At 30.4% G+C, this 13,330-nt stretch overlaps 1 protein-coding gene across 1 annotated transcript in view; it reads left to right on the top strand.

The window, feature by feature from the left end:
• The first annotated feature begins 7,348 nt into the window (after positions 1 to 7,348).
• RunxB (RUNX family transcription factor Runt related B) overlaps positions 7,349 to 13,330 on the top strand; it is a 55,338-nt gene continuing 49,356 nt past the window's right edge. Inside the window, exons 1-2 of the mRNA XM_085952601.1 lie at positions 7,349 to 7,507; positions 9,581 to 9,797. Of these exons, the coding sequence (XP_085808727.1) occupies positions 7,349 to 7,507; positions 9,581 to 9,797 (376 nt within the window). The remainder of the gene's footprint in view (positions 7,508 to 9,580; positions 9,798 to 13,330) is intronic.

The following is a 13,330-nucleotide window of genomic DNA, read 5'->3' as shown; positions in this document are numbered from 1 at the left end:
TTTGTCGGAAATAAAGTAAAGATTCCAAGAAAGTTATTGGTTAACTTAAAGTTATACGCGTAAATAAATCTTCTTATATTATGTACCTACATGAATATGCCAAAAAAATTAAAATTGATTAAATGCATACATTCAGATATCGTTTGACTCGCATTGATCAATTGAATTTAAATTTTAGACATTAAAATAAACACAAAAACGAGAAATTTCACAATGAAAAAAACATGAGTATTAGTTACAATAAAATTATCACACTGATGTTGTAGTAAGATTAATGTAATTTTACATGTTAATCCAATTGCATAAAGGAAGTGGCGTCGATTGGTCCCCTATGCAGTCCACAGCTAGGTTTCCCTCACTCTATATGGGATACTGCACAAACCGAACCTTACATGAATAGGTTTTTCATATGGCGCGGACCGTCGGAACTGTGGGACATTATACAGCTTATAGTTATAGGTATATCTGTTTATCATATAATAAAGTAGTTTCAAATTGCAACAGCAATATAATATATTTAACATACTTAATTTTGTAAACACCTCAAAAATACTCAAATCCGCATCCACTGGATTTGCGCAAATGTGCTTTATCAATTGACCCATGTGCGTATTATCTAATTAAGACGAAATTAACTATTAGTATTTACAAATTAAAGAGCTCAATAGATTGCATTATTTTTTGGCAATTTTATTGGCTTTTGTGACTTAAATAAAGGTATCAATTACATTAGCAACTAACCGACGTCTTAATTAGACAATACGCACATCGCTTAATTATTAAAGCATATTGGCGCAAATCCCGTGGATGGGTTCTAGTCCAGCTTGACATCGTATTTTCTTCAACTTGAGATGTTTACAAAATTATGAATAAAACATAGTTAAGCAGTATTTATATTATACTTTCAGATAAATGCTACAATTTTTAAACCAAAGTTTGTATTTAGTAAGTAGGTACGTATTTTTTTAAAGACCATTATAGTCATATTGAAATTTATTAATACCTAATTAACTTTGTTATCATTCAGTAGGTAATACGTGTTGGATATATTTCTCTTGTAATAAAACATATTATTTAAAATCTGATTCAATAAATAATTGACAGTCTTCAAAAATATAAAATTATTTATTGTAGGTATATACATAATTTGGAAATGTCTCAAAAACATAATAGAAAAAATCTTGAAAAAATAAAGATGCATCGGTTTCGGCCTATGTTTTTTTACCAATTTTACCAGCTGTGCCGGAGATAATTACGAAGACATTTATCAATAACTGCGGATCCGTGAAATTTATTGAATTCGTTAATATCAGCTACCATTTTTTGTGATTTTGAATCAGGGTATTAACAAAGGGTTAATTCATAAACGCCGTCAGGATCTACTCATTACTTTGTTTTAGTTTTGACGTAGGTACTTTTATTAAACAATATTGTATTATTCAACGAATAGTTTTTTTGATTTAATAATGTAATATTCTTTATTAATAATATATTGGCCGGAAAGCAGGTTCCGCTCGGCGCCAATATTTTTTTCAAGATTATTCTATTTTCTTTATGATGGGGTTTATAAATTATTATGTTTATTTTTTTTATAATCAGCAATTAGCGAAAATTAAATACAGTACGTATTAAGTTCAAAATCATCAGAAAAATTACCATAGCATGCAAAGAAACCGATTAAACCATAGATAAAAATGTTACTAGTGTCAAAAAAATACGAAATCTGATATTGTCACCTGTCAGGGATATTAATTATTAATCTTCAGTAGTTGTCTTCAGTTTATATGTAGAAAAGCTGGATTAATGTTTAAAAAATGAACGTTTAGATATATTTTATAGTATTTTTAATGTTTATATCCTATCGATGGCAAATTACAATAATTATTCTCAATTATGTATTTATAAGTGGATGGAGGCAACTTTGTTCAGTCACTTAACTTATTTAAAAAAATATTATAAAAGAGTCATACTATGTAAACGCCAATTCAAATATTAAGACATTATGTTCTGCAATTCATTTAAATAATTCAAAAGAAATAAAAATACAAGTTAATTGTGTTTTCGCAAACTGTTATAATGTCCATAACTACAATTAATACTCCTGGCAAGATAGGGGTGTTATTAATTGGGTGGCAATGTTATTAATTAATAAATAGCATGTTTAAAAATAGTTTTCATTTTTTTGGGATTTTAAATTTCACTTCTTTTATTACCAACATAAAGTGATTAAAATAAATTACAACAATATTCTTTTAAACAACTTATCATTATTTGGCTTTATAAAATTACGTTCTTGTCATGATATATTCTATAATAATATGCAGTGGTTAAAAATCCAAATATAAGTACAATTATTGAAATATATTTTTTTGTTATGGAAGTAAATTAGGAACTTTAAATTAAAACCAAAAATTATTAACACATTTTCATGGAAGTTTCAACATTGTAGGCCGATATATGTGTAACGTCTTTTTACTGTGCTTCGTTTAATTAAAAAAAAAGAATATTGGTTTCTAGAAATTGTATACTTATAATTGTATGATCTAAAAATATCGTCAAATATAAAAATATGCAATAGTTAAAATATTAACAGAAAAAAATAGTTACGATTTTATATATTTTACTTAATATGCTATATTCTCCAAAATGTTAATAATATACTTTGAAAATATAATACGTATAGCATAAATAGTTTTTATATTATTTGGTCGTATTATTTGTAAAAATATATATTGTAGCAAAAACATTCGATGTTGTATGGCAAGGCGGTATATAACTAAGGGAGTGAGAACAAGGAATGAATCATACATAATTCGCTTCATCCCTAAAAAACACCCTATCGGTTGATTCTCAAAATATACAGCAATTTAAAATGTAATAACTTGAATAGAAAAAAAAAAACATTTTATATTATAAAACTGGCTAGGTGGTTTTAATGTATTTGACATTATATCTGTCTATATTCAGAAGATACCTATTATGTTTCTTAAAATAATAAATTAAAACATTTTTATTGTTTAGTATAAAATATTATTTATTATTTACAGAACTATGATGGTTATAAAATTGCACTATATTATACCTACTGTGTTTATGCATTCTTGTTAAATAAATTCAGTATGTATTCTATTACAATTTAATCTAAATAGATATAAAGGGTGTTTTGATCGTTTTAAATACTGCGTTCACCATCAACTAAGACTAAAAACTGATATACTGTATGTCGACGTCACTTTCTGTGATTAGAACTGTTTAAAAATGTCGATTTTTCAAATAAAATGTATACATAAACATTTAAAAGTATATGTTATTTCTAATAATATAATATAATTCCATCAAAAATTCAAAATGAAAACCATCAGTGTTATGAATAATCTTTATAAGTTCCTAAATAAATATTAAATATAATGCGCGCATAGCAAATAAGTCTCTCTAGTATTTGGACAACCTAGAATTGAATTGGGATTTTCTAGAACATGTCAATCATACTATAATATTACATGTTCAATACTGCTAGTATTTCGTGTTTACGTGGATAATTGGTACTCATCAATTTTCATTTATCAGAAACAAATTGGTAACGTTCAAAAATACATTTAATAGAAATTTGTTTAGAATACACAATTATATGATAGCCGTCACGCATCTTTCAATTTTGTATTTGCAAGTTATCGTTATACTTTAAGTATTACGTCTTATTTATTGCAAAATTGGCTGATTTATCTGATTTATTTAAATAAGTAATACTATACATAGGTAAATTTTCTACTATTTGTAGATTGTATCGGATAGCATGCATTGAAAACCGACTTATTTTGCCAGTTATATGAATAATCCCTTAAGAGCGTACTTCAGTGAAACGGCAAATAATTTTCAACAGTGGGTGCGACGAAATTTCTCACTCGTCGCCAATCGGAGACCGAGAGTCGAAGTGTTCGCACGTCGATTTGTTTTGTCATGGCGTCGGATGAAAATATTCTTAAATCGTGTAAAGATGACTAAAAAACTTTACGTATGTACTTAAAAAAGAAAACATGTCAATGAACATACTATTATTATTAGTAATATAACAATAAACATAACATTAAATGGACGCATGTTGGATTTTTATGACAAATTATATTTCGTTCGGCACGCGTCATTTACACAATCCGCGCATCGCCTAGCCACGATCTTTTTAGATCATGCATCAACTGAAGTATAGCCTTAAGTTTAAATATACACTACGTATTTTCGTCTTATTAAATTGTCCGTCATCGTTACCTACTAAAAGTCGACCATATGCTGGCTCATTAGGGTTATTAAAATAATTATTCGTGATTAATACAAGTAAGTATATACAATAGAAAAACTCATTAAGAATATATACATGTAAATAAGTAAGTATAATAATATATTATATTTTCATGAAATAACACCATCAATCTACTAATTTTATTATATTTGTTAAAAATAATATCGAAATTTGTTCGGTTCTAATATTTACACCTGAGCATATATTTATCAAAGCGTTTATTCGTAAAGTAAACACGTGGAGTAGTTTGCAAATCACTGTGCGTGCAGTAGTACTCAGCGGGTGCATTATTTGGCAAAGTTGCACGCACGTGCGGGCGTTTCATTTCACCAATCAGCTGTTCTCGTGCCACGTGCTATCTAGGGAGAGAGCACGTAGCACAGGAAGAGGGCCAGAGAGCAAAGGGCATAGGGTAAATGCATATCTAACTAACGATAATGCAACAAGGAAAAGTTTCACCTCTTTTGCATTTTGTATGAGACATGGAGAAAGAATAAGTAATTTTGAGAAAGGCTAATTATTATAATGGAAATATTGTGGAATTTTCATATAAATAAGGTTACACAAACACTAATGAATTGACACTAAGAACATATTTTTTGCACAGATAAACTATTATTTTTGATTGTACACGACAATTTATACCACGGTTAGATTCACAAAGTATGACTTAATCACTATTAAATTAAAGAAAATAATAATAATTTATAAATATTATAAAAAAATATATTGTGTTATATAATGTTGCAATCCCAAATAATAAAGCAAACATAAAATTAACAAATATACAAAAAATATATATCCACTGAGGCATAGATATAGTAAATAAATAGATTTTAAATTTCGAAATTCAGATTTAAACAGAGAAATTTAAGCTAATTTTAGAGTCATAATCACCAAATGTCAATGTAATCGGCATACTAAAACTTGGCTCATTTTTAATAGATCTATATTCCGTGTTTGGATAGGGATTAATTCTCCGTAACTTTACTCTAAAGTTTGTTTGATAGCATTTTTGAATACGAGAAAAATATTGGGACGGACTTTAGTGCGATAAATTCATTATTGGTACATTACAATACTATATAGTATTATGCATTTATACGTGTCAACATGTTATTCTTCTATGTATTAGTATTGCTTTCTTTAAAATAGTATGTTAAGAGACAAAGTTGTCATATACCGTGATACTGTAACATATAGAAAGCAACGAGAATTCTAGATATTTTTATTTTAAATAAATCACTTTCATATTTGCAATATTCCTTGAAAACCATAAAGCAGTAACGCGGATTTATTTTTGGATAAAAAACCTCCCACAAAGAGATGTCAAAGTTCGGAGGACGTCAGCTAGTAAGTCATGCCAAATCATTGTTACAATCGGACGGAATTCATAAAACGTCATAAGTCGACCATTTCCCAAATCGATATTGTGAGATCTCGGGAAAAGGAATAGAGCTTATTATGGCCCGTCTGCCATATGTGAAATTGGAATTTGATGCTTGTAACGTATTGATAAAAGTGAATGCGCAGTCAAACAGATCAAAGGAATCCAAAGAAAGAAAAATAAGTACAATGCTTTACAGCAGTATGATACACGAAGATGAGTGAAACATTCTTGTCACACACCTACTCACGAATAAGTCAATATGCTTTATGTACATACACGATATCGTAATGGATAGAATTTTTAGTAATTTGTCACACGTTTAAATATTATGCATTGCTAATAATAATAATTACCAACACAATCATTATACTAATGAGTAGTGAATTTATCGTACTGTAATGTCCCTCAGGGAAGAAGGCAAAAGAATCAGGTGACTTGTGTTGAAAGAAACCTGAGGTGGTATGATGCTGTTCTCCTGTTGTCTCCTTACCAAAGACTGGACTTCTGTGCAACTTCTGAGTAGTATTCACAGCTGTTACGTTTAAAGGCCGTCGTCTTGAAGGTAATTTTTAGGTGATTTACCCTCAAGAATGAGTTTAAACTAGATGACGAGACGATGATCGGGAAGCAATAAAGCTTTCAGTAAAGTTAAAACATTAAAGTTTATTCAACGGAAATGCAAGTATGTACATAATATAGTGAGCAATATATACGCGTAACAAAGAATTATTAAAGATAATAGACAAAAGCGCGAGGTGCGTGTCCTTTTTTGTGCATTTTGGTGATATCATATTAATTAGTTTATTGACGCCTTGTGTGTGATATCTGGGCGTGGGTCTATAGTAATATAACCGTCTGCTGGACCACACCTGTGTTTATCAAGTTAGAATAATCATGTAGGTATTTCATCATATTACATGGCTATTGTTTATTAACCCTTATTAACTTGCAAAGTTTGGATGGTATAATATACTTCGGACGTCATATGACAGTACGAATACATAAAAAATATATTCCGATTGATGAGACAAAACATAAAAGTATTTGCCTTCAAAATAATAATATAAATAATTTAAATTAAAATCTACAATAAATATCTTAATATGGTTAGGTAATTTAAGCTTAACCATTGGGTTGACTAAGAATTGTTAGTAAACACAGAGAAAATATGTGTTTAAAAAAACAGAAATGTAAATTGAAAAAATATTTATTTTACCATAAATAATGTAACCAGATATTTTCCTTTATGTTATGTTTATTTAAGTGGTTAGATTTACTTACATATATATATGTGTATATTATACAACCTCAAATCTAAAATTTCTTCAATCTTCAGTTATTATGATGCTAATATAATTGAAAAAGAAGTTCCCGATAATCTTTAAAATAACGATGAATATGTGCATAGTATTGCTCATATTAATAAAGGAACATTTACTTTAGACTATTTAAATAGACAAAGACAATATAAAACTAAAAAATATTTATGTAGTTAAGAATATGGCTGACATAATAATTAAAAATAATTAAAAACTGCAATATTGGTTTAAGAATGGTGTATTTATTGCATAAAATTGACAAAAATAATTTAACCTCAAAGTGGAATGAAAAACATGTGGCTATAAGTATTTTGTGAAATCAAAGTGATATTGGATAGGCTTAGTATGCACTTGGCGAGTGAGGTGAGCTCAACAAGCGGGCCGGGGGCCGAAAGTGGTCCCGGGCCCGGGGTCCTGTCCGCTGAGCTGCTCGCCGAACGCACCTTGGACGGACTCATGGCGGAGCACCCCGGTGAACTAGTCCGGACAGGGTGTCCACACGTGGTGAGTTTGATTATTAAATCATTCAAAGTTGGAAGGTATCTATTTGAACTTCTTTCGGTCCCTGCATGGTTTCTATCTATAGTTATGTTCACTCCCTTATGCCGTGTCCACACTGGCAAGAAGTTGCTGGCAACCTCTAATTATCAAAATTTGTTTGACCAAAAATTATTTTAATCGAAATTTAATGAGGTTGCCAGTGTGGACACGGTATAATAATCTACATCTACAAGCGCAATATTATACTAATTCCTCCCCGTACGTAAGTAAATCTTGTCAAACAGAGATTAATGAATTATCGCGTATATTTTATCGTGGTATCATAGACAATAAATTATTCTTCATTGTGTGGTTAATAAGCTCTTAGTGTGTTGCCGGTTTAGTGCAAGAACGTAGTGATCGCGCAGGGGCGGCGCGGCGGCGTCTTGCAAAACTCAAACGTATAACCGTGTGTAAAATATTCGTAGACAGTGTCTTTTTTGGGGCATAATACACACGGTTATACGTTTGAGTTTCGCAAGACGCTGCCGCGCCGCGCCCGCCAAATGACTACGGCCGAGCACTTAGTATTAAACCTGAAATCGGTGAATATAATGACCCATGATATTCCTGACAATCGATGACAAGCCCACTAATTAAAAACCTGATGTAGACTTTTAAATATTTTCATGACTTTGTTTGGAATTCATAAAAAAGAAATTTAGCATCCCATTAGGTACAAATATATATATTTATATTTTTTTAATATGTTTGCTACTAAGGTATTCCAAGTTTAATAATTACACATATTTTGTTGTTGACGATTATAAGTTTTGGTAATTATGAAGACGGAATTTATGTTTTTTAAATATAGGAATCATGTTAAAAAATATTTTTACTTCCGACGGCAGGTGGAGTATCAAAATATTTAGCCGTGAAAAATTATCGATATAATAATTTTAATTCTAAAAATCAATACCTACTAATTTATTAATAGCTCGATTATGATTATCATTAATTAAAAAAATATTAAATTGTAATTAAATCTTTGATGAAATTAATAAATGATCTGAATAGCAGTGATGTGTATAACTTTGATTCTCTTTAACCTTAATTATTAATGTGGTTTTAATTCGTAATTCCATCAAACCGAATTTATTAATATTTGTTTAATATTAGGACAAGATTTGTAAAAAAAAGGAAAATTAAAGAAACATATACATTGGTATCTACATAATTTATATATTTTTAAAACCTACACGTAGTATGCTATGATATTTCTAATTTTATTTATACTAAATTAAGGTTACCTAAGTAAGTATTTTTGTTAGATGTTGCAGACATATTAACAAAACTAAATTTATTTATAACTTATCTACCTACGCCCAAAGGTAGAGCAAATAAAATTCTATCAAGTGGTCTATAAAGTTCATTTTCGACAATCGATTAATCGTCATATTAAAATTATATTGCTCCATATCCACTACAAACAGTCCTGAGATATGGTTCTCAGAATAAAAAAAAATATTGTCTAGTATATTTGTTTTAATTAAAATTTTTAGTAAGTGCTAGTATATTACAACTCGAATTGGAAGAGATCCTGATGCCTAATAAATAATTTGTTTCGAAACCATAAAATATGGTGACTAATAAAAATTTGTGATAACACCTCGGGCCTATTATAGTTGTTAATATATCTCATCGTGATTAATGTGGTGCAGATCGTTTAATTGGTAAACCAAGTTGACCGGGTGTATGCAAGTTTCACTTATATAATTTATTAGCCATGTTTCTTACGTGTTCAAAAATACGTATGACAAACGATAAGTTAATATGCGACTAAGTCGATGTGACATTTAATAATATTGAAAATAAGATTTTCCATATTTTGGGGTAGATATTAAAATTGAATATACGATGGATAAAGTGAATTATAATTCCAATACGAAGTTGTGTAGTTTTACCCGTATACAATAACAATATATCTACACCTCTCTATAATATAGTAGTAGTACTAATATGCTAGTATTAAAACAATATATATTTTTGTCCATTTTCATATATGATATAAAATCGTATCAATTGTATGCCCGCTAGGTGTGCACGGTACTTCCGCCCCACTGGCGATCGAATAAGACGCTTCCGGTGGCGTTCAAGGTGGTTGCGCTGGGCGACGTCGGCGACGGAACCGTAGTGACCGTTCGCGCGGGAAACGACGAGAACTACTGCGCTGAACTGAGGAACTGTACGGCCGTCATGAAGAACCAGGTCGCCAAATTCAATGATTTGCGCTTCGTTGGCAGGAGTGGCAGAGGTTGGTACTATATGATTCTTTATTTGCTTAGGATAACCGTGTTACTTCATATTTTCAGTGCCTTTTCAGTTGAAAATACTGCAGTAGGTACCTATAAAATATATATAATACAACGAAAAGGGTTTGTAGTACAATGCGAAGGTTTTTTGTTTTTTAAGTTATAATAATGATAAAAACATAGTAATTGTACGGATAATGATTTTATTTGGTAAACGCTTTCCTCATAATATACAGTCCTATTATTCTACTGTGACTAGTACAACTTGTCTATACATGATCCCATAATAATTAAGAGTGACTTGTATTAGATTATTTAAACCATAGAGGTATTAAATAAAAAGAGGGGCAAGTAATCGGCTTTCTCATACAACTGAATGAAGCAGGCAAAATAGCCGACAATCGAAATAGCGACGCGATAAAAAAAAAACCAGGGCACCACGGAGGATTCACTTTGGTCATTATAACGTACCCATATCATATAATGTTAACGTGGAAATTTTGCCGCAAATTGATTACCAGCCTGCCTCAACATACTTTTTCACCATACTTGCCTGCTTCATAATACTTTCATATAACCTGCCGCCCTTAGATTTAAACAGTTGATAACAGGTATGATGGCGGAATATTTAATCCTGCCTAATGTTTCTCCATGTTTGAAGAATTCCCAGTTTCCCCTATTTCGAATGTGCCAAATTAGATGGTTTTAGCTACTCAATGACAGAATCTATTAATTCAAGATTTAATAGTTCTTATTAATATGTAATGTTATTAGTTTCAAAGATGGTTACCTCTAAATCCCATCATTTTAAGATCATCGCCAAAAACCGTCAAGAACATTTAAGGACTGCAAATATAATATTTTTTTTTTTGCAAAAATAATTCGAAGAGCGATTAAAAAAATAAAATGATTTAGAAGTTATTGTAATTATTTAAAAAAAAAAACTGTTTAAACTACATACTTTTTAATTAATTTTTAATTACCACATTTAAATAACATGCTAATTGCAACTAATAGCCGTTTAACGGGGACACGGCAGCCGTGACGTCCGCGACGAACGAGTTTGGTTGAACAATATAAAAAATGCGGATGATAAAAATATAATCTACTTTGCAATCAGACACCGATATACCGAATAATATTTTCTTAAGAATGAATTTGGATTTGAAAGTTGATGAATTAAGAAAAAATTGTATTAAAAAAAAATGGTGTTTAATATAAGTATCATAATAATATAATATATCTAATAGACTCATAGTCGTAAGTACTAGATAAATCCAGCCCTGGCCGTTTCTATATAATTAAATAGCTCGTTAAATTTCAGTGCTTGACTATGGACTCTATTTATTTATTTATTCTACATGTCTATGCAATTATATTAAAACCTCAATAAATTATAATATAATAAATTAAAGCTTGTGGATTTGGTGGTTACGAAGTTGACTTGACTGATCGATCAGTTAAATAGTAATTAACAGTATGGTATTACAAGAGCGAGTCTAGATCTAAACTCATAATAGATGCTTTCGTATTATTTACTGTTATATCAAATTAAGCAAACTCTGGTGAGAAGAAAGTATGTATTGGATAATATTGTAACCAACCATGCCACCAACTAACTGAAATACATACAATTACGCTGCCTTAAGAGCAGACTTCAGTGAAACGGCAAATAATTTTCAACAATAGGTGGTTCGAAATTTCGGAGTTGTTGCCAATCGGAGAGCGATAGTCGAACTGAAAGCACGTCAATTTGTTTTGTGATTAAAACGTTACGCATTTACTCGAAAAAGAAAACATGTCAATCAATATATTATTATTACTAATATAACAATAAACATAACATTAAATGGACGCATGTTGAATTTTTATGACAAATTATGTTTTGTTCTGCACGCGTCGTCTGCACAATCTGCGCGTCGCGTAGTTACGATCTTTTTAGACCATGCCTCAGCTGAAGTATAGCCTTAAGAATGTAATACGCCACGCTGTGAAAAATTGGTGGGCACATCGTTAAGTACCTTTTGTATTTGAAATATTGTTACCCAATTCTATCTTGTCATAAGGTTTGAATTAGGTGGTTTTGAATTAAAGTAGATTCAAGATTGAATCAAAGGTATATATGGCAGAGTGGAATTCCGGATAGCAAAGGCTTAAGATGATGCCTAAAAAAATTGGAGTATCTACCGAAGAGTAACCAAAATGAGAGACGTAAAGTCCCACAACTGTTTCTGTAAAGTAGACAAAAATGGAATTACAATGATGCCATATTGAATACATCATTTCACTGTCTGATTGAGTAGTTTTTGACTGTGGCTCCTCCATCAATTCTACAGATACATTTGTGTCACTGTATATGATTACTCTTTACAATTCAAAAAAGGTGCTGCAATTTTACATCAAAAGTAAAATTGGTTGACGAGATATCTATTATTATCTCTTTCAAAAATACAGTATATCGATAATTTAAAAGTAAGCTCACATTTCTTGAATGTCTAAAAAGCATTCGGAATCTTCTGATTTTATATTTTTCTTCTTCATCGTGATGACTCCTATATAATTAATTACTGAGAAATTCTGGACCTTCTTTTCTAACTTTGTTAGCCCTTTGCTCCATTTCCCAGGGTCATTGCTTAAAACAATTAACTTTCGAGATCGTCTGGGCCATAGCTAATAGTCCACGGCATCATAAAAACGAGACAGACGCACAGAGGACATAGTCTTAATGATGTACTATTTGTGTAGTATCGAGGCATTGGTTCTATATTCCGTCCAGGACACCCTCAGTAGTCATCACCAGCACCACAGCTCGAATACGTTAAGCATTATATAAATATGTAATTCATTTATATATATCGTTTGAAGAAACCTATGTCACATTAATTATATGAATGAAACTATTGGACATTAAAAGAAATATATAGGTATTTAGTTAAATACTATTGATTTTATCAACTGTATTAATATACAATGACAATTGAATAAAAACTGGATTCTTAATTAATAATGTAAATTAAATATGTATTAATATTAGGCCGTTGGTGGCAACTTAACCATATCGCATGACCTACGGTAAGTTTAGACGGTTTGGTTTTTACGAGGCGTTTAATTAGTTTAGTGTTGCCCCTCACAGGTGTAATGAACACCTTGGAAAATTGACCGTCGTTTTCGCCTGTCTCCCTAACACAAGAGAGGAAGACAGGTAGGCATATGGCTTCAGATTACTATCCAACAAATTGTTATCCCCTTTTTATTGTACGTAGGTTAAAAGGGGAAGTTTCTTAATGCTACAAAGAAAAAAGTATGTTAAAGTACTCGTAGTTACTAGGTACGACTACATTGTCAATATATTGTCACATTTAAAGGTATTTAAAGAAATTAGTATGTAATTTGTTTATATTTATAATGAACATAAATTGTGCCCTATACCTATACAATTTTAACTTGTAAATACCTACCCATTTAGTGATATTGCAAATGGAATTTACAAAGGACATGTTTATTTAAATGTGATTGCATAAAAACTATAATATAT

Source organism: Rhyacophila brunnea, unplaced genomic scaffold (assembly GCF_057557595.1).
Source record: "Rhyacophila brunnea isolate RB1 unplaced genomic scaffold, BYU_Rbru_1.0 scaffold_3, whole genome shotgun sequence".
Taxonomy (NCBI): domain Eukaryota; kingdom Metazoa; phylum Arthropoda; class Insecta; order Trichoptera; family Rhyacophilidae; genus Rhyacophila; species Rhyacophila brunnea.
This window is presented reverse-complemented; position numbering and strand designations above follow the sequence as displayed.